This window comes from Leguminivora glycinivorella, chromosome 18 (genome assembly GCF_023078275.1).
Source record: "Leguminivora glycinivorella isolate SPB_JAAS2020 chromosome 18, LegGlyc_1.1, whole genome shotgun sequence".
NCBI classification, from domain to species: Eukaryota; Metazoa; Arthropoda; class Insecta; order Lepidoptera; family Tortricidae; genus Leguminivora; species Leguminivora glycinivorella.
The window spans coordinates 12129116-12149868 of record NC_062988.1 but is presented as its reverse complement, the minus strand read 5'-3'; the positions used below and the strand labels follow the sequence as shown (position 1 = coordinate 12149868).

Genomic DNA, 20753 nt, shown 5'->3' with positions numbered 1-20753 from the left:
TCTTATAATTTGGCCATGTACACGTTAATAAGTTTAATTTATATGAAAGCACGTACAAGATAAGACAGCGAATAATATAAAAACTACAAGGGGGATATAAGGTAATTGCCCTTATATTGTGTGCCCAAATGCATTCTTATAATGGCTTAATATGGCTCATACAGGGTGTAAACCGAATACGGGCGAACCTATAACGGTGGTGAGTATAGGACATAAATAAAAAATTGAATTAGATAACTTTTACTTAAAATTGAAATATTTTTTTATCAATACAAATTAATTCGGCCCGCAACGTAATGCAAACACACTCGCGTTAAACGCTCGTTGACAGTTGTCATTGATTGTCATCCAACCACGTTTACAGTACATTGCTGCTGGGAAATTATTCAAAAATTCAAAAACACTTCTTAATTAATGATATTAATATTGAATTATATGCCTGGTTTTATTTATCGCCCTTATTAAGTTTACGCGTTGTATAAGAATACTATTTTTGGCACTATAAGCCACTACCTACTACACAACTAAGACGATTTTTTGTTAGTTGGGATGTTAAAACAACCCAATTGATGGTTATATAAAATTGACTCATTGACTATCAGTTGGCTTTAAAAGCAAAATTCTAAACTTATTTCACTGTTCATAATGGGGGATCCATTACTGGAGAACTGCCGTCCATGATTGTAGAAAAAACACCTCGTTTTAATTTGTTAACTATGAAGAAACTAATAGGAGTATCTATTCTGCAATACGCTTGAAATGTAAAGGAAGGATAGGACATTCAAGATTTAACACGCTTAGCGGTAGAATTTTTACACGTGAAATATAAAAAATAGGCAAAATTTTATCTTCATTGTCCATGATTGGGTCCGTTACCTTATTTCCTTATTTTTTAAATAAGATAATCACGGTGCCCAGCGTCTGTATACCAGGAGATGTGAGTTAATAGCGATGTTCTGCTTAACTCGTTTAGGTTTACGCTCCATATCGTCGTAACACTCCCAATCAAGGTTACGACAGTTGCAATAAACTCTACTACAGCTGCTAGCTCAAATATTTTGTCTAAAAGTAGCAATTGTTCTGGGATGTCATACAGACGTATATTGAGATCTAACTAAAAAAAATCAAGTGATCTGAAATTAAATATTCCGTGGATACTTTGCCTGTACAGTTACTATTTTTACAATCCGAAATTTCCTTTTCCAACATCGATGACGCAGATTCATTTAGCGACGCCATCCCGCCATCTGATATTATTAATATATTCAAGGGAATAATCGATATTTTTCTTGACACATTCATTTTGCAGTCAGAACATACTTTAGAGAGAGTTGCACTAAAAATAGAATATCATCATTTGCCCCCGAGCAGAATTTAAAGGACAAAACACGTTTATCTACAAATTTTTTCTACAATATATGTTACATTACAATTGCAATCAACCAATTCAAGACTCCCTTGTTTTTTAATTTGGAAATATTTTTTTACGATTTCTGTCCTACTTATTAAAGAGTTTACTGACATATCTTTGTGCACTAAGGCAGAAATCAGTCTACAAAATTCCGAGTTCATCGAGTTGATATACATCGATATAATTATGAACATAATCAGTGCAAATAACTACCAAAGCGTTAAGTATGGCATCAAATGCGCAAGTATTCGTTACAACAACTTTGTTTAACCCTGAAGTAGAAATGTTTCCGTTAGGTATAATTATTATTTCAGTTTCTTTAACTCTGGGTTTTATTTTTTCCATTAATGATCTGGTCTTTTGCTTTTCCGTTTGGTTGCGCCAATTTTCTTCCAATTTAGGTTTTTTTCTGAAAATTGATTCTCTAGTGAAGTCACCTTTTATTGAATTTTGTTTTTCATTTTTTGTTTTATTATTAATGTCTGTAACATCTTTCTTGACATTGTTTTCTTGGAAATTGGCACAGTTTGCTGCCTTCAACTCTCCCGATAAGTATTCCGTATGTTTCATTATAAAGTCATCTATACGCATCAAGCCACTTCTGCTATGCAACAATAAACTTTTAATGTTTTTGAAGTAGCTCTCTACGTTGCTACTACTAGCAACATCTGATGATTCTAAAGAATTTCGAATGTATGGAAGCATTACATGGAATGTATGGAAGTAGAGAAACGATATATGCCATACGATAAATAAATAAATAAATAATTAGACCAAATAGGTAATCTAAGCAAAAGTTTGCGAAAACATTTTACAAAACTTGGCAAATAGTATATATTATCAAAGTCCGTTGTTTCACTCAAATCAGAACAAATAGTTTCAGCGTCAACAATTTCATCAAACCATGAAATGAAGGCGTTCGAAAAGCTTTCTTCTTCTGTTTGTTCAGTATTAATAATATCTTCATAGTCTTCAATGTTAACAGATACTTCACCTGTGATTCCAAGATCCTTCAACATATGTCTAGCTTCGTCACATTTACTTTTGCTGCCATCCTTTAAAACTCTATCAAATTTCTGAAGTGCCACGATGACTACATTTTTAATTATACTTTTCGCTTCTTGAAAATTTGAGCATGATTTTAGTCGTAATAAACAATTAATGTAGAATTTTTTGACACGAAAATCAACAAACTTGAAACATTTGAGACCATACAAAGTTTTCAAGAAGTGTGATGTATCCAATCTTAAAAAGCAAGTGAGTTGACAATGTTCTTGTTGTTCCAGTACATTAAAACAGTGTAATAAATATTTCCGGGTTGTGGAAAATCTGGTAAATGCGTTCACAACAGCTCCGATTATGGCGGCTGAGTCGTCGCAAATGACTTCATTCGGTATTTTCATTCCACCAATCCATTTTTTTAACCACTGAAATATATTATCCATAGTTTGAGTGGCCGAAATCATTTGAGTTACTGGCACCGAATTTCCTTTAAGTTTTAGCATCACTACGTACAAAAACAAATGCTTACTTTCATAATTATTTGTAGGACTAGGTGGGTAAATTTTTTTGAAAATTGTTCCAGTTGCGTCAATGCTTAGGGCAGCATGTGCGTAAGAAGAAATATTTTTGTAAACTTGTAACTGAAGATCTGTCCAGTAATGAACAAAAAAGGGCTGCAAAGAAACGGTTCTGATGACATTAACCCATGGATACGTAAAAGACATTATCCATAAGGGATCATCCACATATTACGTCACACCAAATTTCAGGTTTTTGGACCCCTCCCCCCCCCTATGTCACGCTTTTTTGTATCCCTTTAACAGGGATTGTCACATTTAGTATGACCCCCCCTCCCCCCCCCCCTTACACTGTGACGTAATATATGGATGACGCCTACTGGTGATAGGAATAAGCATTTCTATTTACAGAAAAAAGTTACAGATTTTTTGGTAGCACCATACATTTTATAAAAATAAAAACGTGTTGCTCGACTGCGCGTACGACTCACTTCGGCAGTTATGAGATTTGTCTTAGTCTTTAAAAAAATCCATTTTGAATCTGTGCTGGCCACAGACACTGACAGTTGATTGTCAGCTTGACATTTTTCTCGGAGAATTCGTAACCATATCTGGTGAACTATTTATTACTGTTTTCGACTCATTTTCTCTCCCTGGCCTCTGATTTTGCCTCCTTCTACGACTACCTTCGCTCTCGAACCCCGGACCGTGATTTTACTGGCTTAAAACGACGACCTTTGATTTTAAACCCTGGACCTGATTCTACTTGCATTAACGAAGACGTGTGCTTGCCCTGCTTGCTGCCGACGGCCTTTGCGTTGAACCCCGGACCTGATTACAATTTTTAAGCCCATTGAATTGGGAAAACGTGGATAGGTACTAGCGATTTTGTAAGAGCTAGTTCATCTAATTTGCCAAAATGTGGAACAGCGACAAACACAATGCCTGTGAAGAAGAAATTGATGAAAGATGCAGAGATATTTTGGACAGAGAATGTGTATCCCATTAATTTTGAAAAGTGCAACTACATGTAATAACATGAACTCTAATAAGAGTGTAATAAACATAAATTTGTCTTGATCTATATTAACATTATTACTCATTTTAGCACCCATAAGTACGTTTTCACATTATTCGATCTAATACCAGATGTTGGACCGATATCCCATACATTACAGGCGTCGTCTTGGATTTTTTCCATTGAAATCCTTCCGACATCCGATATTGGATTGGGTAATGTGAAAACAGGCTAACTCCTAGTAGTGATTCATAAGCGCACCTGCCTACAGATGAGAACTAGAGAAGGACCTGTGCCCTAAACAAATAACTTTAGATTGTTGGTTTATTGTCTGCTTTAAGTAGTTAGTGCTCAAAAAGGAAATGAGTTTGCAATGTGACGCCTAATACTGCTTTTCACATCACCCATTCAGAAAGGGTACTTTTCGGCCCTGTTAGGAGGGAATTAAGTGACACTTTTTTGTTCAATAACTTTGTCTGGCCTGTATAAAATATTAACGCCACGGAAAGTGTTTGCACATAAGTAATAATCAGTAATCAGTAATTCTTTATTGCTATCATTGGTACATTTCAGTAGGTATAGCACAGCTATGAACCCTGTAAGGGCACTGCAAATATAGTTCTCAATAACTAAAAATCTTAATACTTATAATCTTATAAATCTTAATACCTATATTGCTATGAGAACATTTTTATGTTGCAACATATTTTAATATTATGTATAAAAAAATAGTGTCGATTAAGTGCATAATATTTTTACAACAGACCTGATTCATATTTTAGTATTTTGCTTATATGTTGTTGTTGTATGTCCTAAGTCACTCCATAGGTGCATAGGGCCTCCACAAGATCCTTCCACGCCTTTCTATCTTGAGCCACCGCCTTGGCCTCGTTCCAGCTCAGTCCATATTCCCTCAGCTCGTTCTCAACGCTCCGCCTCCAGGTGTGTACGGGGCGTTTGCGGGCCCTCTTTCCTCCTTGAGGCCGCCACTCAAACGCGATACTGGCGCTGTTGGTAGCTCCTCTTCGAAGGGTATGACCGATCCATCTCCATTTCCGCTGAGCCACTTCCTGGGCGATCGGAGGTTGTCGGCACATACTCCACAGATTCTCATTCCTTATAGTTTTCGGCCAGAAGATACGGAGGATCGACCGGAGGGACTTATTGACAAACACTTGAAGTTTGTGCGTTGTGGTGTGTGTTTGTTTTGCTTATATGATATGAAAAAAAAGTGTCAAATGGTAGCAATAGTAGATTGTGCAACAAGGGAGAAAAATGAGATATATATCTTGAGTGTAGCAAGGTATTCTTAAATTTAATCCTGAGTGTAGTGAGGGATTCAAGTGTTAAGACACAAGGTGGAATTAAATTTGCCACACATATTAACATCAACTTTTAGGAAATTTATATATAATGATATGTTATATGAACATAAAAAATGGTATGTTATGTAACCATGTAAAAAAAATGTGTCCTTGAAGGGAAAAGTATCACTTTGGTCCCTAATAGCAAAGAGGAAAAGTGCCTCTTTGCACCCTCCTCACAGTGCAGGGAAGAAAATAACCCTTTCTTTTCGAATCCCAGTCACTACACTCAGTATTCAATTACATATAGAATACTTCACTTTGTTCACAATTCAATTTATATCCTCGCTATAAATATGCAATTTTGCTCCCTCGTAACACAATCTACTATAGTGCTGTTAATCATGCTTTAACAGTATGGAGGGCCATAGAAGAATATGGAAAGCCATAGCCGACTGAATTTGATAGTAACTTGACAGTAACTCGACACACATGACACACACCTATGTAACTCAGAAGTAAAATAAAACAACACAATAAATCAATTATATTTTATTATAGGACATTGCAAATTATAAAAAAAAATGTATTTTACCATATTTTTCCTATTGGTCTATCCAAAAAATACACATTTTATAAAATGCCACCGTGTCAGATATTTCTGGCTTTCTTTTTTATGATATTATTGCCAGCGTGTAACTGCATTTTAAGGTTGGTAAACAAGACACGGTATCTTACACTCAGGTGGTCTTCACAGCAAAATCGCACTCTGGTTGGGCAGTTCCTGCCAACCTATTGACACCAACTTTCCTTCAGCTCCTTTCTTAATATGAACAATTTTAAATCTGGATTTTTCTGGTTGGTTTTAGAACAAGTTGGTATAAAGCATGTTTTGGGATCCTTATATCGTGTTTATGTACTTGTATTAATTATAACAAATAGTGTCCGGAACTTAAAAGCGATGATCGTCAGGGAAAATCAGAAGTCAGGGAGGCACAACGGATCGTAAACAGTTCAGCAGGATCAGGTCCAGTGTTTAAAAGCAAACGTCTTCGTTAATGCAAGCAGAATCAGGTCCAGAGGTTAATATCAAAGGTCGTCGTTTTAAGCCAGTAAAATCAACGTCCGGGGTTCGAGAGCGAAGGTAGTCGTAGAAGGAGGCAAAATCAGAGGCCAGGGAGAGAAAATGAGTCGAAAACAGTAATAAATAGTTCACCAGATATGGTTTTTTTTTTTTTTTTTTTTTTGCTTTGGCTTTTACTCCCTGCCAATTTGCACAGGGTGAATTTGCCAATGTCAGTGTTGGCTTGGTGTTATCGTAGCTTTGACTTTCACACGTGAGGAGAATGTTCGGTATTTTTATTTTTTTTAATTTTTTATGAAGGATGTGAAGGGAAAACCTAAAACAAAACATTTGTTATGAACGTCACTGACAAACACATGACAACACTTACACAAATTGATTAGCGAAGAAGCGGGAAGCGGATGACAGAATGTTAGTAATGCCAACATGAGGGAAAAGAAAGAAAAGAGAACCATATTATATGTATAATAGGAATAAATGAAGTAATAGAATATTATAGATGAGAGTGAGAATGAATTTACGTTATTTATAGTTTAATGTTATTTGTTTGTAAATATTTAATTAGGATAGAAGTTAAGGTCGAATCCATGTAACAAAGTAGCGAGCTAAAGCATATAGGTCGTGGTACACTTTCGGGCAATACATCGTACAGTGAGTAGCTACACATTGAACAAGAAAAGAAGATGTGATCCAAGTTACCCTCCTCTTGCCCGCATTGGCATAATGAGTTCGCGCGGACACCAATCATAGCCAGAAATAACGGAGTGCATACTTTTCCCAATCGCAACCGGCAAATTGTGGATATAACCCATTTAGGAGAATTACGAAAACGATAGAACCACGGCTTCCGAGTGATACGAGGTTGCACACATCCATAGTGCTTGCCCGTCTGCAATTTCGAGATATCCCATTGCTCCTGCCATGTGGCAAACATGTCTGCGAGTGCGCCACTCAAAAGGTCAGTACTGTAAATTACCGATTTCACTGAACCAATGTCGATAGCTTGCCTTGCCCATGTATCAACCATCTCATTGCCATTAATGCCACAGTGGCTAGGAATCCAACTCAGAACTATGGTTAGACCCTTTGACTCACACCTGCGAAGTACGGTTTTGATTTCTAAAATCAAAGGGAACTTTATTTTCATTTTAAATTGGTTGCCAATAATAGCCTGCAGGCAACTTTTACTATCAGTAAAAATAATAGCTTTACTAATGTTGTGTGTCTCTGCATATTTGACAGCCTCAAGGATAGCAACTGCTTCGCCTGTAAAAATTGAAGATTGTGGAGGACATTTAAATGGGAGAGCTATATTGTATCGAGGAATCCACACTGCTGCTCCCACGCAACTGGTCGCATCCATCTTGGAAGCGTCAGTAAACATCGGTAAGTAATTTGACCATTTTTCTAAAAATTTATTGAATTTATTGTTTGCTCCTGGATCATTTTTGAAAATGCCTATATCTAATATTACTTTAGGAGTATATATAAGGGTTTCAAATGCTACTTCAAATATGGGATTAGTACCGGATTTATATAAATTGGGGTAGATATTAATTAATTTGGAAAAAGATATTACTGTTCTTGGGAAAACTTTAAAAGTCCAATATCTGTTTTCAGTGACCTCCAGCGCCAGCGGCCACAAGCGTGGAAGCATCAAGTGGCTATAGTATGAGCTGCTCTTGATTAAGAATCTGTCCGCAAGATACTGTCTGCGGAGAGCCAGTGGAGGGTCAACACTTTCTACCTGCATGCCATTCTTCGGAGAACACCTCATAGCGCCAAGTATAATCCTCAAGCATTTTGCCTGGATGAGGTCTAGTTTGTCAAGGCCGTCCTTATTGCAAGGTTCCATTAAAAGTGACCCATAATCTATATGACTGCGTATGATGGCATTATATAGTAACTTCTGGCAATAAGGATGAGAACCCCACCACACCCCGGACAGTGCTCGTAGTATGTTGATATTTTTTTCACATTTACCTATTATGTATTTGTGGTGCAGAGTGCCAGACATTTTATGGTCCAAAATAACACCTAGAAACTTTACAGACTCCTTACTCGGAATTCTGACACCGTCATAGTATACATCAGTTGTTGGCATGTTCCTTCTGCGGCTAAATGTAACAGTACAACTCTTTGTCGGAGATAGAGTAAGCCCATGGTCACCGAGCCAATCCCCAAGGTAACCCAGAGCCGTGTTCAGACTAGCAGTTGCTTTATCCATTGACTTTGCCATCGTATATAAGACAAGATCATCAGCGTACTGCAAGATGTTACAGAAGGATAAGACAGATTGTTCTAAGTCATATGTGTATATGTTGTAAAGAAGGGGGCTGAGTACCGATCCTTGAGGGAGACCTCTCCACAAAGTCCGAGGAGGACAATAGGAGTTGCCTTGTCTAATTTTGATAGACCTGCCCATGAATAGCGAGGTGACAATGTGTACAATCTTCGCGGGAATGCTCAGTTGTAGCATTTTAGCCCTGAGCACCGGAAGAAGCACATTGTCATATGCAGCAGAGATGTCGAGGAAACATCCCAGCAGATATTCGTTTTTTGATAAAGTAAGTCTAATATCACTCGTTAAAATGTTTAGGCTATCCATAGTGCTACGCCCCTTTCGGAAACCGAACTGTGTGTCTGCTAAAATTCCATTGTTTTCCACAAACCATTCAAGCCTATTTTTAACCAAGTGTTCTAATATCTTTCCCATTGTTGCAGAAAGAGCGATTGGTCGATAGGAATTAGCCTCGTCTGGGTTTTTAGACGGCTTTAGGATAGGAATGACTACCTGGGACTTCCAATCTGCTGGAACCTCTCCTGTGTTAAAGGCATGGTTTATGATGCCAAGCAGATATTCCTGTCCGGGAGTATTTAGCTTAGACAGGAAACAATATGGAATCCCATCCTCTCCAGGTGAAGTATTCCTTAAACCATTAATTACCAGGTTAAGCTCTGAAAATGAGAAGGGCTGGTCGAGAGAACAGGAGGAACGTGGCAGCGGGGGGGATATCAAACAGGACGCCTCAGGGACAGTTGGCGGGGCAAGCCTATCTGCGAATTCTGCCATCCAGGGGGAATCTATTGTTGGTTTAGATTCTGGATTAAATGAACCCCTAAATCTCTTAATATTTCGCCATACAAGAGATGGAGGGGTTCTAGGAGATAGGCTCTCGCAGAACCCCTTCCAGCCCCTCTTTTTAGCCTTTGCTAAGAAACGTTTTGTATGAGCCGAAACTTTTTTAAAAGTAATGTAATCGTCCAAATTACCGGATTCATTGAAGAGGCGCTCCGCATCGTTTCTTTTTTGATGGCAGTCGTGCAATCTGCGTTCCACCATGGGGGGAAGGAATTTTAACCCTGGCAGGCTTCTTTTTCGGGATAAATTTGTCGGCAGCTTCCAAAATGATATTTTTGAAGTACGTATACTTTCCCTCTTGGTCCATCTCAGTGGGGTTCCTCTCTTTGATACTCTCTTCGACAAAAAAGGCATAATTGGGCCAGTCTGCTGACTGTATTTTGTATTTCAGCAGCGGCTCTGGCGGTGGTGAAGGGAGGATCGACGTTGGTTTAGTGATAATTATCGGAAAATGATCACTACCATATGATTGGCGCAAAACCCTCCACGATAACAAGGACGATAGGTTCGGCGAACATACAGTCAGATCCAGAACAGATTGGGGGTTCTGACCTGGGTAAACCCGATGCGTGGGGGTACCGTCGTTAATGACTCCCACGTTAATGTCATCAAATAAATCCAGCAGAGCTGTTGAAAAAGCATCGGAATGGTATGATCCCCAAGAGATATTGTGGCAATTGAAGTCTCCTAGAATTACCAGAGGGTGTGGTACAGATGAGAGAATAGAATGCAATTCGTCTATATCAACTACCTCAGTATGGGGTATATATACAGAGATGAAATTAATGCCCATAACCTTTGCAGCTACGGCATTAATCCCATCCGAGTGGGGAGGGATAGAAATTTGAGAAAATGGGTAACAATGTTTAATCAATAACGCACATCCAGCACGTCCGTCACTACGGTCCTCCCGGAGGCACGAGAACCCCGGTACTCTAAAAGAGCCCCGGGACGTAACCATGTCTCCGAGATGGCCGCAACGGACACAGCATGATCATTGATCAACTGGGTAAGTTCTGGTTTCTTTGGGATGATACTCCGACTATTCCATTGTAAAAAGTTGACCTGGTGACCTATTATGAAAGGTGAGTCGCTCTGCAAGTGTGACCATTAAAGGCGCAACGTCGTTCGGTAGAATGTCGCTCCATTTGGCGATGATATTTGTTAGTAACTTCAAACACAGCTCCATTAGGTCCTCCTGAGGGGTGACTCTATTGTAAGCACCATTCAGGGCCTGGCCATTGGGGAGCTGTGGTGGGGGAGTACGAACAATATTATTGTGGGCCTCTCTGTCATAACCTGGGGAGAGGGGGACCCTCGCCCGGGGCGCCGATAAATGGTCTTACGATAAGATGTCGTAGGCGGGGATGTTGGCATAAACGTATGGCAGGGTGACTCGGACGATCTAGAAGAGTCTGGAATCTGCTCAAACATGACTCTCGCTACGTCAGAGTATGGGCGGCGTACTGATGAGAACTGAGCAGCTGCCTCTGCATACGAAATACTCTGTTCAGACATAGCCAGTTTGATGGCTTTCTGCCGACCAAATTCGTTACATGTCTTGTCAGTCGCATAGTGTCTGCCGGAACAGAATATACATCTAACATGTTCAGGAGCAATGTTACATCCATCCCCAGGGTGTTTTTGTGAACATTTGTAGCACCTAGCATCAGACCGGCACTGTGCTTGGATGTGACCAAACCTGAGGCACTTCCTACATTGGATTATTGGCAGCTGATACACGTCCACAACTAATGAGGTGTAGTATGCAAAAATTTTGGCAGGCAAGCTTTGACCCTCAAAAGTTACTACTACCGATTGAGTCGGAACCCAAGACGGGGAGCCATCATCTTTAAGTATCTTCCGTTGAAGTCGACGAGCTTTAAGGATCTTCCTTTACCTTCTCTAAGGGACGTTCCATTGACCAATTCCTCCATAGTCCAGTCTGAAGGAACTCCTCGCACCACTCCCATTCGAGATACATGATATGAAGGGATATCAGCTATAAACTTATTTTTGCCTAGAAGCGGGTGCTTAAGGAAGTTATTTGCATCCGCAGCTGTGGAGAAAGTGACCGCTACTCTGTTGCGACCCACCGATTTAATGCCACCGTCCTTCTGGATGTTATTGACGTTTGCCTGAGTTAGTAAAAGGCCTACATTTATGGGTTTTAGAGTGGCACTGGAGGAAGGGGCGGCCTCTCTAGAGACATGCACTATGAAAGGTCCATCATCGTTGGCACCATACTCTCGTGATTTGCTGTCTAGACTGGGGTGTTTGTATAGATGCGGGTTAAATTCAGTTGAGTTACTTTTGTTTATTTCAACTGACTCTTTTTGACTGTTCGCATGAGACTCGACCATCCTACTAGTACCGGGCTCCTCAACTGCACTATTTGTATTACCCGACTGCTTTTCGGACTCTGCCGGGTCAATTACAATTTTTTTGGGGGAAGGCTCCAGCTTGGTTGGTGATAAATCCAAGTTACGCTTGCGCGTGTATTTCTCCCAGTCCATACCGTTATCACCATCCTCGTCTGGAGGCTTCTCCTTCTCGTTGCCGTCCATCTAAACTAACCTTTGGTTTTATGTATTAATAAACCACCACCTGATTAGAAAATAAGGAAAGTTGTTTTATTTACGGGAATATAACCTAAAAATCGAACCACTCACACAACGCGCTACTCCTCAACACACTACAAGTGACACTCATTTATTGTTTTGATTTGACTCACCAGATATGGTTATGAATTCTCCGAGAAAAATGTCAAGCTGACAATCAACTGTCAGTGTCTGTGGCCAGCACAGATTCAAAATGGAATTTTTTTAAAGACTAAGACAAATCTCATAACTGCCGAAGTGGGTCGTACGCGCAGTCGAGCAACACGTTTTTATTTTTATAAAATGTATGGTGCTACCAAAAAAAAATCTGTAACTTTTTTCTGTAAATAGAAATGCTTATTCCTATCACCAGAAAAAATATCAGGCGATTTTAAAATTTTCAGACATCCCCCATTCGGAACAAAGGGTGGTTCACGGTTCTCATCATTCTGTACATAGCTATTAATCGTTTGGTTTCGTACGACAATTGGATACTGGTTTTTCGTTTGTAAAGCCAGATTTTCTATTGCATGAGAAGTCAATTTATTCTTAACTTTTGATCTATGAATAATATTTTCGTCAACATCTTGGAATGAACATGTTAATGTAACATTTTTACTATTTCCGGTAGTTGAAATATGAATTTTGTCATTGCATTCTTCACATTTGCCTGTACATTTTATATGATAATCATCAGTCATGGAGCTACTTTTAAATACCCAAATGCAACGATTAGTCGTATGGCACCAAATCCATTCACTGAAAATATTTGTCCACTTTGATTTAGGCATTCTTTGCCTCCTTTGATGAATAATGCCATGCTTATTTATATCATTCCTTTTGCCAGTTACTAGTATAGGTTTTACCTTATGCCATGAATCACTATCAACTTCAAATGTCTCAACGTCAGTATGATGCTCGCTATCATCACTGGAATTCCCACCATATTCAATACTAACTGATTCAGATGTATAGGAATCTTCATTGTCTTGATTTTCGTTACAAAAAAAAATCAATAAAATGTCTCTTAGCATATATATACAAGGCTTTCGGTGTCATACGATATGATAGCTCCTTGCTAATTTCTTTATAAACATCACTCACGCTTGACGGTATCGTCTTCACATTTACAAATAAGTGTTTATATTTCTGAAATTCACCTTTTTGTTCATCTAAGGATACTGACACGCATTTAACACGCTTCATTATCAGTTTAATATGTAACTAAACTACATATTTCGTGACACTAACCATAATATATAAGCCGGTACGTTTAAAGTTAATTGCTAAAATAATTTGAAAACTGTATTTTAAATAATTTCACAACGCTTTCCCGCTACAGTAAACTTTTTTTAAATATTTTTATAAAACTGTAGGGACCAAGGTACTATGAAGAACAGCCAAGTAAACACAACGTATTTAAAAGTCACTTTTTATTTTTTTAATGTTAGATGAAAAAGTTGTATTTATACTCTGTCAAACAAATCTGTCAGTAAATAAGAACAAGGAAAACTATAGGTATCCTTTTCTATAGCACCCTAAAGAAAAGGATGCATATAGTTTTCTTTGTTCTTATTTACTGACAGACTTAAATTGTTTGACAGTGTTTACATAATGTATTTTTTTTTTAAGAGAGTATTATTTTAGTAATCATAGTATATAAATATAGTATCGTTGGCAGGCATTTCTGTATAAGTATAACAAATAAATTTCGTTTTCACTTCTCATGCTCGAAAAGTGCACCTTTATGTAGTGCGAAGACGACATAAAATCGCATTTTATATTCTAGAGCATAAAGTAGGTACAATTTTCTTCTAAGGCCGGCAACAGACAGTCTTAAAATTCATAATCTTAAAAAACAAGAGTGTGTGTGGACTAGGGCTTCCAAATACCGGACCTTATCCAATACCGGTATTCATTCCGGTATTGGCGATTTCAATTTCAAAATATAAAAACCAAGTAATTTGCTTAAAATAACAAATTTTATTCAAAATCTCGTTACTTTTCATGCGTGTTATACTACAGCGGAATCTTGCCAATCCGACTTGGTGAGGTGTCAAATCGATTACATTTCCAACTTCATAAGTTTCGATTTCAACCCAAACGGTTCGCAAACTTATGTGGCCAAGTCCATTCAACTTCTATTGTTTTTAAGTATACATAGTTCAAAGGACTACGCCCTGTGCTCTTTATTTGTGTGTGTGTGGATTGAGTGAGCACCTTCCGAAAATAAAAAAAATATGCTGATCATTTAGTAAAAGTTCTAAAACAATTGTAAAACGAATCTCTGAATTTGTAAAAAGATAAATCAAAAGATACAGCCATTAACATGTGCTCACTCAGTTCTCACAAACTACCAACGAAAACAGTGAATATATTCATTTAACATATAATATTTATATACTAACATTTAGTAAAAAATAGGCCAACCTACCAACCTACAACTCTCTCGCTCCCATTTACAAGCTAGCAAGCATCCATATGGATGACCTTGGTGCGGTACGGTGCTCGTACGGTCATGTGTTAGCAGCTTTACAGCGTGCGTAGCCGAATGGCATTACTCCGACGCCAAACGAAAACGAAACGCCGTGCCAGTTAGTCTGGCTCTGTCGCGCCAATACGCACGAGCGATATAGATAGATATCTACTAGCGTTTCGTTTCGTGAGCGTTTCGTAATTAGTGCCATTCGGCTACGCACCCTGATCTGTCGGGTCAAACTCAGAAATAGTTATTATTTTCTCGCTCCCACTTACAAATCCGGTACGCTCATCTGTTAGCACGATTAGATTACCAGGTTCTTGTTTCTTACTAGTGAAGTATTATATTCTTTGTTTCTTACCAATTATCATTCATGTCCTTTTTAATGCGTGAATGTCGATATGGTTATTATCCTGACGTCGATAAAAATTACACAATACACATCATCACTAGGCCAAGAACATAACCTAAAAACAGTTTGCAGATGGAGAATTAATATGGTATTAGTACTATTAGTTTAATCCGGCTCGAAGGACCATATGTACAGCCACACGCTAAGGCCGAGTACCTGGATTACTAAATGGACTGAAAATGATATGGAATCAAATGGTACTTAGGCGTTGCATGTGCCTGCACAGACTGCATAAAATAAGGTGGGAGGCGATAGCAAGGGATACCAATTGTCCGTTGGTGTTTCACTACCTCCATACCTAAAACCTCTGCTTGCTCAGGGCGACACCCTGAGAGTAGAGACTCCCATCCACCACCTTTCTACAGGTACCCTTGCTGTGGCATAAGACTCCTTTAGCCTTAATCGGTCGTCTGAGCCTGGGCGATCGGCAGCAAGTATCCATCCAACCACCTTGATCCCCCCCGTAGGGAATCCGTCTGTTACCGATAGGTCTCCCGGTACAGACCAGGGACCGGACAACCCCTTCCGCGCTACAAGCCTTTCATTGGGAATCCCTAACGTAAGGACGACCCAATCGAGAGGCTCTCCCTTTCGAACTGCAAGCCCATTCATTTGACTAGCCCTTACAAAAAACTTAGCAAAACAATAAAGCTAGCCCTGTGCATTGGCTTACCGCTATCCGATACGGCTTGCAATCCTTTAATAAGGGTTACCCTTATTTTAAGCGCTATTTTATAAGGCTTTCCCTTTTGTTAAAGCGTAGTCGAGCCTTGCGTGAAAGAGACAGGATTATGAATCTAAGCTATTGTAAGAACAGGAAGGAAAATGCGCTGTTGCCACTCCGCACTTTGCGCCCCATTTTTAATTTTGCAACGAAACATGTTTTCGTTGGATAAAAGTAAAACACGGCTAGAAATTATTTTTAATGAACTGGGAGACAAGGGACTGATGGCTGGTAAATGATCATCGTCGCCCATAGATCAGTATGTATGTTCGTACGTATGAATGTATGTAGGTATGTATGAATGTATGTAGGTATGTATGTATGAATATAATTATGTAAATATGTATGTATGCATGTAAATATACAGTGTTGGCCGAAAATCAATACAATTAACCATTAACATTACACATTGAAAACGTTAATTGCCAACATAAAAACAAGCAGTTTTCGTCATCCAACTCGCCTTGATGAGTTAATTGGGTGAGCAGTTCCTAAGATAGAGCTGATGCTGAACCCTGGCTTTTCCCAGGGGAACGCGGGTTTGGTTTAACATAGGCAAGCGCGGTTTTCGTCATCGGACTTGTTTTGATGAGTACTTGAGTGAGCAGTAACCAAGGTAGAGCTGATGCTGAACCCTGGCTATTCCTAAGGGGAACTCGGGTTTCGTGCAACATAGGCAAACGCTGTTTTCGTCATCGGACTTGTATTGATGAGTACTTGAGTAAGCAGTAACCAAGGTAGAGCTGATGCTGAACCCTGGCTTTTCCCAGGGGAACGCGGGTTTGGAGTAACATAGGCAAGCGCTGTTTTCGTCATCGGACTTGTTTTGATGAGTACTTGAGTGAGCAGTAACCAAGGTAGAGCTGATGCTGAACCCTGGCTATTCCTAAGGGAACTCGGGTTTCGTGCAACATAGGCAAACGCTGTTTTCGTCATCGGACGTGTATTGATGAGTACTTGAGTGAGCAGTAACCAAGGTAGAGCTGATGCTGAACCCTGGCTTTTCCCAGGGGAACGCGGGTTTGGAGTAACATAGGCAAGCGCTGTTTTCGTCATCGGACTTGTCTTGATGAGTACTTGTGTGAGCAGTAACCAAGGTAGAGCTGATGCTGAACCCTGGCTATTCCTAAGGGAATTCGGGTTTCGTGCAACATAGGAAAACGCTGTTTTCTTCATCGGACTTGTATTGATGAGTACTTGAGTGAGCAGTAACCAAGGTAGAGCTGATGCTGAACCCTGGATTTTCCCAGGGGAACGCGGGTTTGGAGTAACATAGGCAAGCGCTGTTTTCTTCCTCTGACTTGTCTTGGTGAGTACTTGTGTGAGCAGTAACCAAGGTAGAGCTGATGCTGAACCCTGGCTATGCCTAGGGGAACGCGGGTTTGGAGTAACATAGGCAAGCGCTGTTTTCGTCATCGGACTTGTCTTGATGAGTACTTGAGTGAGCAGTAACCAAGGTAGAGCTGATGCTGAACCCTGGCTATTCCTAGGGGAACTCTGGTTTCGTGCAACATACGCAAACGCTGTTTTCGTCATCGGACTTGTCTTGATGAGTACTTGAGTGAGCAGTAACCAAGGTAGAGCTGATGCTGAACCCTGGCTATTCCTAAGGGAACTCGGGTTTCGTGCAACATAGGCAAACGCTGTTTTCGTCATCGGACTTGTCTTGATGAGTACTTGAGTGAGCAGTAACCAAGGTAGAGCTGATGCTGAACCCTGGCTTTTCCCAGGGGAACGCGGGTTTGGTGTAACATAGGCAAGCGCTGTTTTCGTCATCGGACTTGTTTTGATGAGTATTTGAGTGAGCAGTAACCAGGGTAGAGCTGATGCTGAACCCTGGCTATTCCTAGGGAACTCGGGTTTCGTGCAACATAGGCAAACGCTGTTTTCGTCATCGGATTTGTCTTGATGAGTACTTGAGTGAGCAGTAACCAAGGTAGAGCTGATATTGAACTCTGGCTGTACCTTGGGGAACTTAGGTTTGGTGCAACATAGACAAACCCGGTTTTCGTTATAGGCCCTGCCTTTATGAGGACTTCGGTGCGCAGTACCCAAGCCAGCGCTGTAGCTGAGCCCTGGTGGTACCTAGGGGAACTCAGGTTCGGTGCAATATAAATAAACGCTGTTTTCTGTTCATAGTATGTTTTGTGTAAAATATCTTAGACTCGTCTTTATGACTGTGGTACTTGGTTGAGTTGAGTAGTACCATAGAATCTGTCAAACTATTTCTGTTGATTGTTGTGAATTCTATGAAGATCGTTTGAAACAGAAATACTTTTCTGGTGGCAATCAAGCATACAGCCCGTCTGATAGTAAATAGTTACCGCAGTCTATGGACGCTTGGATCTCCAGTATTCTCTTTATTCCCTGTTACTATTAGTGAAATCGACTGTACTTAATTTTGATATTCAAATGGATATACATACGTATTTTTTTAGACATAAATAAAGTGTTTTATATATGGCAAATTAATAAATTTGTTATAACTACTTGATGTTAATATTCACTTCTGGTAGGATTTTTGACAGTTAATATAATGTTTTATGCCTAACTTGACATTGCATGAAATATTTCTATATTATAATGCACCGAAACTAGAGTTGCCCTAGATACCGCCAGGGCTCAGCTACAGCGCTGTCTTGGCTATTGCGTACCCAAGTCCTCGTCAAGACAAGTCCGATGACGCAAACAGCGTTTGCCTATGTTACACCAAACCCGAGTTCCCCTAGGTACAGCCAGGTTTCAGCATCAGCTCTATCTTGGGTACAGCTCACCCAAATACTCATTAAGACAAGTCCAATGACGAAAACAGCGTTTGCCTGTGTTACAATAAACCCGAGTTCCCCTAGGTGCAAACAGAGTTCAGCATCAGCTACACTTCGGGTACTGCTCACTCGAGTGCTCATCAAGACAAGTCCGATGACGAAAACAGCGTTTACCTGTGTTACACTAAACCCGAGTTCCCCTAGGTGCAGCCAGAGTTCAGCAACAGCTGGACTTTGGGTACTGCTTGCTCGAGTACTCATCAAGACAAGTCCGATGACGAAAACAGCGTTTGCCTGGGTTACACTAAACCCAAGTTCCCCTAGGTGCAGCCAGGGTTCAGCATCAGCTGGACTTTGGGTATTGCTCACTCGAGTACTCATCAAGACAAGTCCGATAACGAAAACAGCGTTTGCCTGTGTTACACTAAACCCGAGTTCCCCTAGGTGCAGCCAGGGTTCAGCATCAGCTGGACTTTGAGTACTGCTCATTCGAGTACTCATCAAGACAAGGCCGATGACGAAAACAGCGTTTGCCTGTGCTACACTAAACCCGAGTTCCCATAGGTGCAGCCAGGGTTCTGCATCAGCTGGACTTTGGGTACTTCTCACTCGAGTATTCATCAAGACAAGTCCGATGACGAAAACAGCGTTTGCCTGTGTTACACTAATCCCGAGTTCCCCTAGGTACAGCCAGGGTTCAGCATCAGCTGGACTTCGGGTACTGCTTGCTCGAGTACTCAACAAGACAAGTCCGATGACGAAAACAGCGTTTGCCTGGGTTACACTAAACCCAAGTTCCCCTAGGTGCAGCCAGGGTTCAGCATCAGCTGGACGTCGGGTACTGCTCACCCGAGTACTCATCAAGACAAGTCCGATGACGAAAACAGCGTTTGCCTGTGTTACACTAATCCCGAGTTCCCCTAGGTACAGCCAGAGTTCAGCATCAGCTGGACTTCGGGTACTGCTTGCTCGAGTACTCATCAAGACAAGTCCGATGACGAGAACAGCGTTTGCCTGTGTTACACTAAACCCGAGTTCCCCTAGATGCAGCCAGGGTTCAGCATCAGCTGGACTTCGGGTACTGCTCACTCGAGTACTCATCAAGACAAGTCCGATGACGAAAACAGCGTTTGCCTGTGTTACACTAAACCCGAGTTCCCCTAGGTGCAGCCAGGGTTCAGCATCAGCTAGACTTCGGGTACTCATCAAGACAAGTCCGATAAAAAATTGGCCAAGAGCGTGTCGGGCCACGCTCAGTGTAGGGTTCCGAAGTTTTCCATATTTTTCTCAAAAACTACTGAACCTATCAAGTTCAAAACAATTTTCCTAGAAAGTCTTTACAAAGTTCTACTTTTGTGATTTTTTTCATATTTTTTGAACTTATGGTTCAAAAGTTAGAGGGGGGGGACGAATTTTTTTTTTCCTTTAGGAGCGATTATTTCCGAAAATATTAATATTATCAAAAAGCAATCTTAGTAAACCCTTTATTCATTCTTAAATACCTATCCAACAATAATTATATCACACGTTGGGGTTGGAATGAAAAAAAAAATGATCAGCCCCCACTTTACATGTAGGGGGGGTACCCTAATAAAACATTTTTTTCCATTTTTTATTTTTGCACTCTGTTGGCGTGATTGATATACATATTGGGACCAAATTTCAGCTTTCTAGTGCTAACGGTTACTGAGATTATTCGCGGACGGACGGACGGATTTGGTATTGAAAATTGAACCTTATTTTATCTACAGCCGTTTCCATCAAACAGAAACGCGCAAATATCACACACAGTGCCGCCGTAGGTAACGATCGTATGTTATTTCGTTCGGAGTAATGTGTGCTTTATGAGCGAGGTACAGGATTTAAACTCGCACGATATGCTATAAGGGAGAGCAAATAAAACCCAATATAAGGCTTACCCTTATGGCGTTAGGCTGAGCCGATGATAAGGGTTTTGAAAGGGTATTGGGCTATTTTAGGTAAGCGCTTTCGTTAGGGCTTTAAAAGCCAAATGAAAGGGTATCGCGCCAAAAGGGTAGGGTAAGTTAAGCCTAACGAAATACCCATACAAAACCCCGTATAAGGGATAGCGGGCCGGTCCCTGGTACAGACATCCTTGTCATAGAATAAGTTAGGGCTAGGGAAGTAGGGACTTAGGCCAATAGGATCCCTTGCTATCGCCTCCCACCTTATTTTATGCAGTCTGTGCAGGCAGGGCCGGATTAAGGGTAGAGCGAGTGGAGCGGCCGCTCTAGGCGCCACATGGTAAGGGGGCGCCAAAATCGAGAATGTGG

At 40.4% G+C, this 20753-nt stretch overlaps 1 protein-coding gene across 1 annotated transcript; it reads right to left on the bottom strand.

The window, feature by feature from the left end:
* Positions 1 to 9694: 9694 nt before the first annotated feature.
* Positions 9695 to 12163, bottom strand: LOC125235840. Its single transcript, XM_048142446.1, has 2 exons — positions 11187 to 12163; positions 9695 to 10632 (listed from the first exon to the last, which is right to left on the bottom strand). The coding sequence occupies exon 1, from the start codon at positions 12044 to 12046 to the stop codon at positions 11291 to 11293; it is 756 nt and encodes a 251-aa protein (XP_047998403.1). The 5' UTR covers positions 12047 to 12163; the 3' UTR covers positions 9695 to 10632; positions 11187 to 11290.
* Positions 12164 to 20753: the final 8590 nt, after the last annotated feature.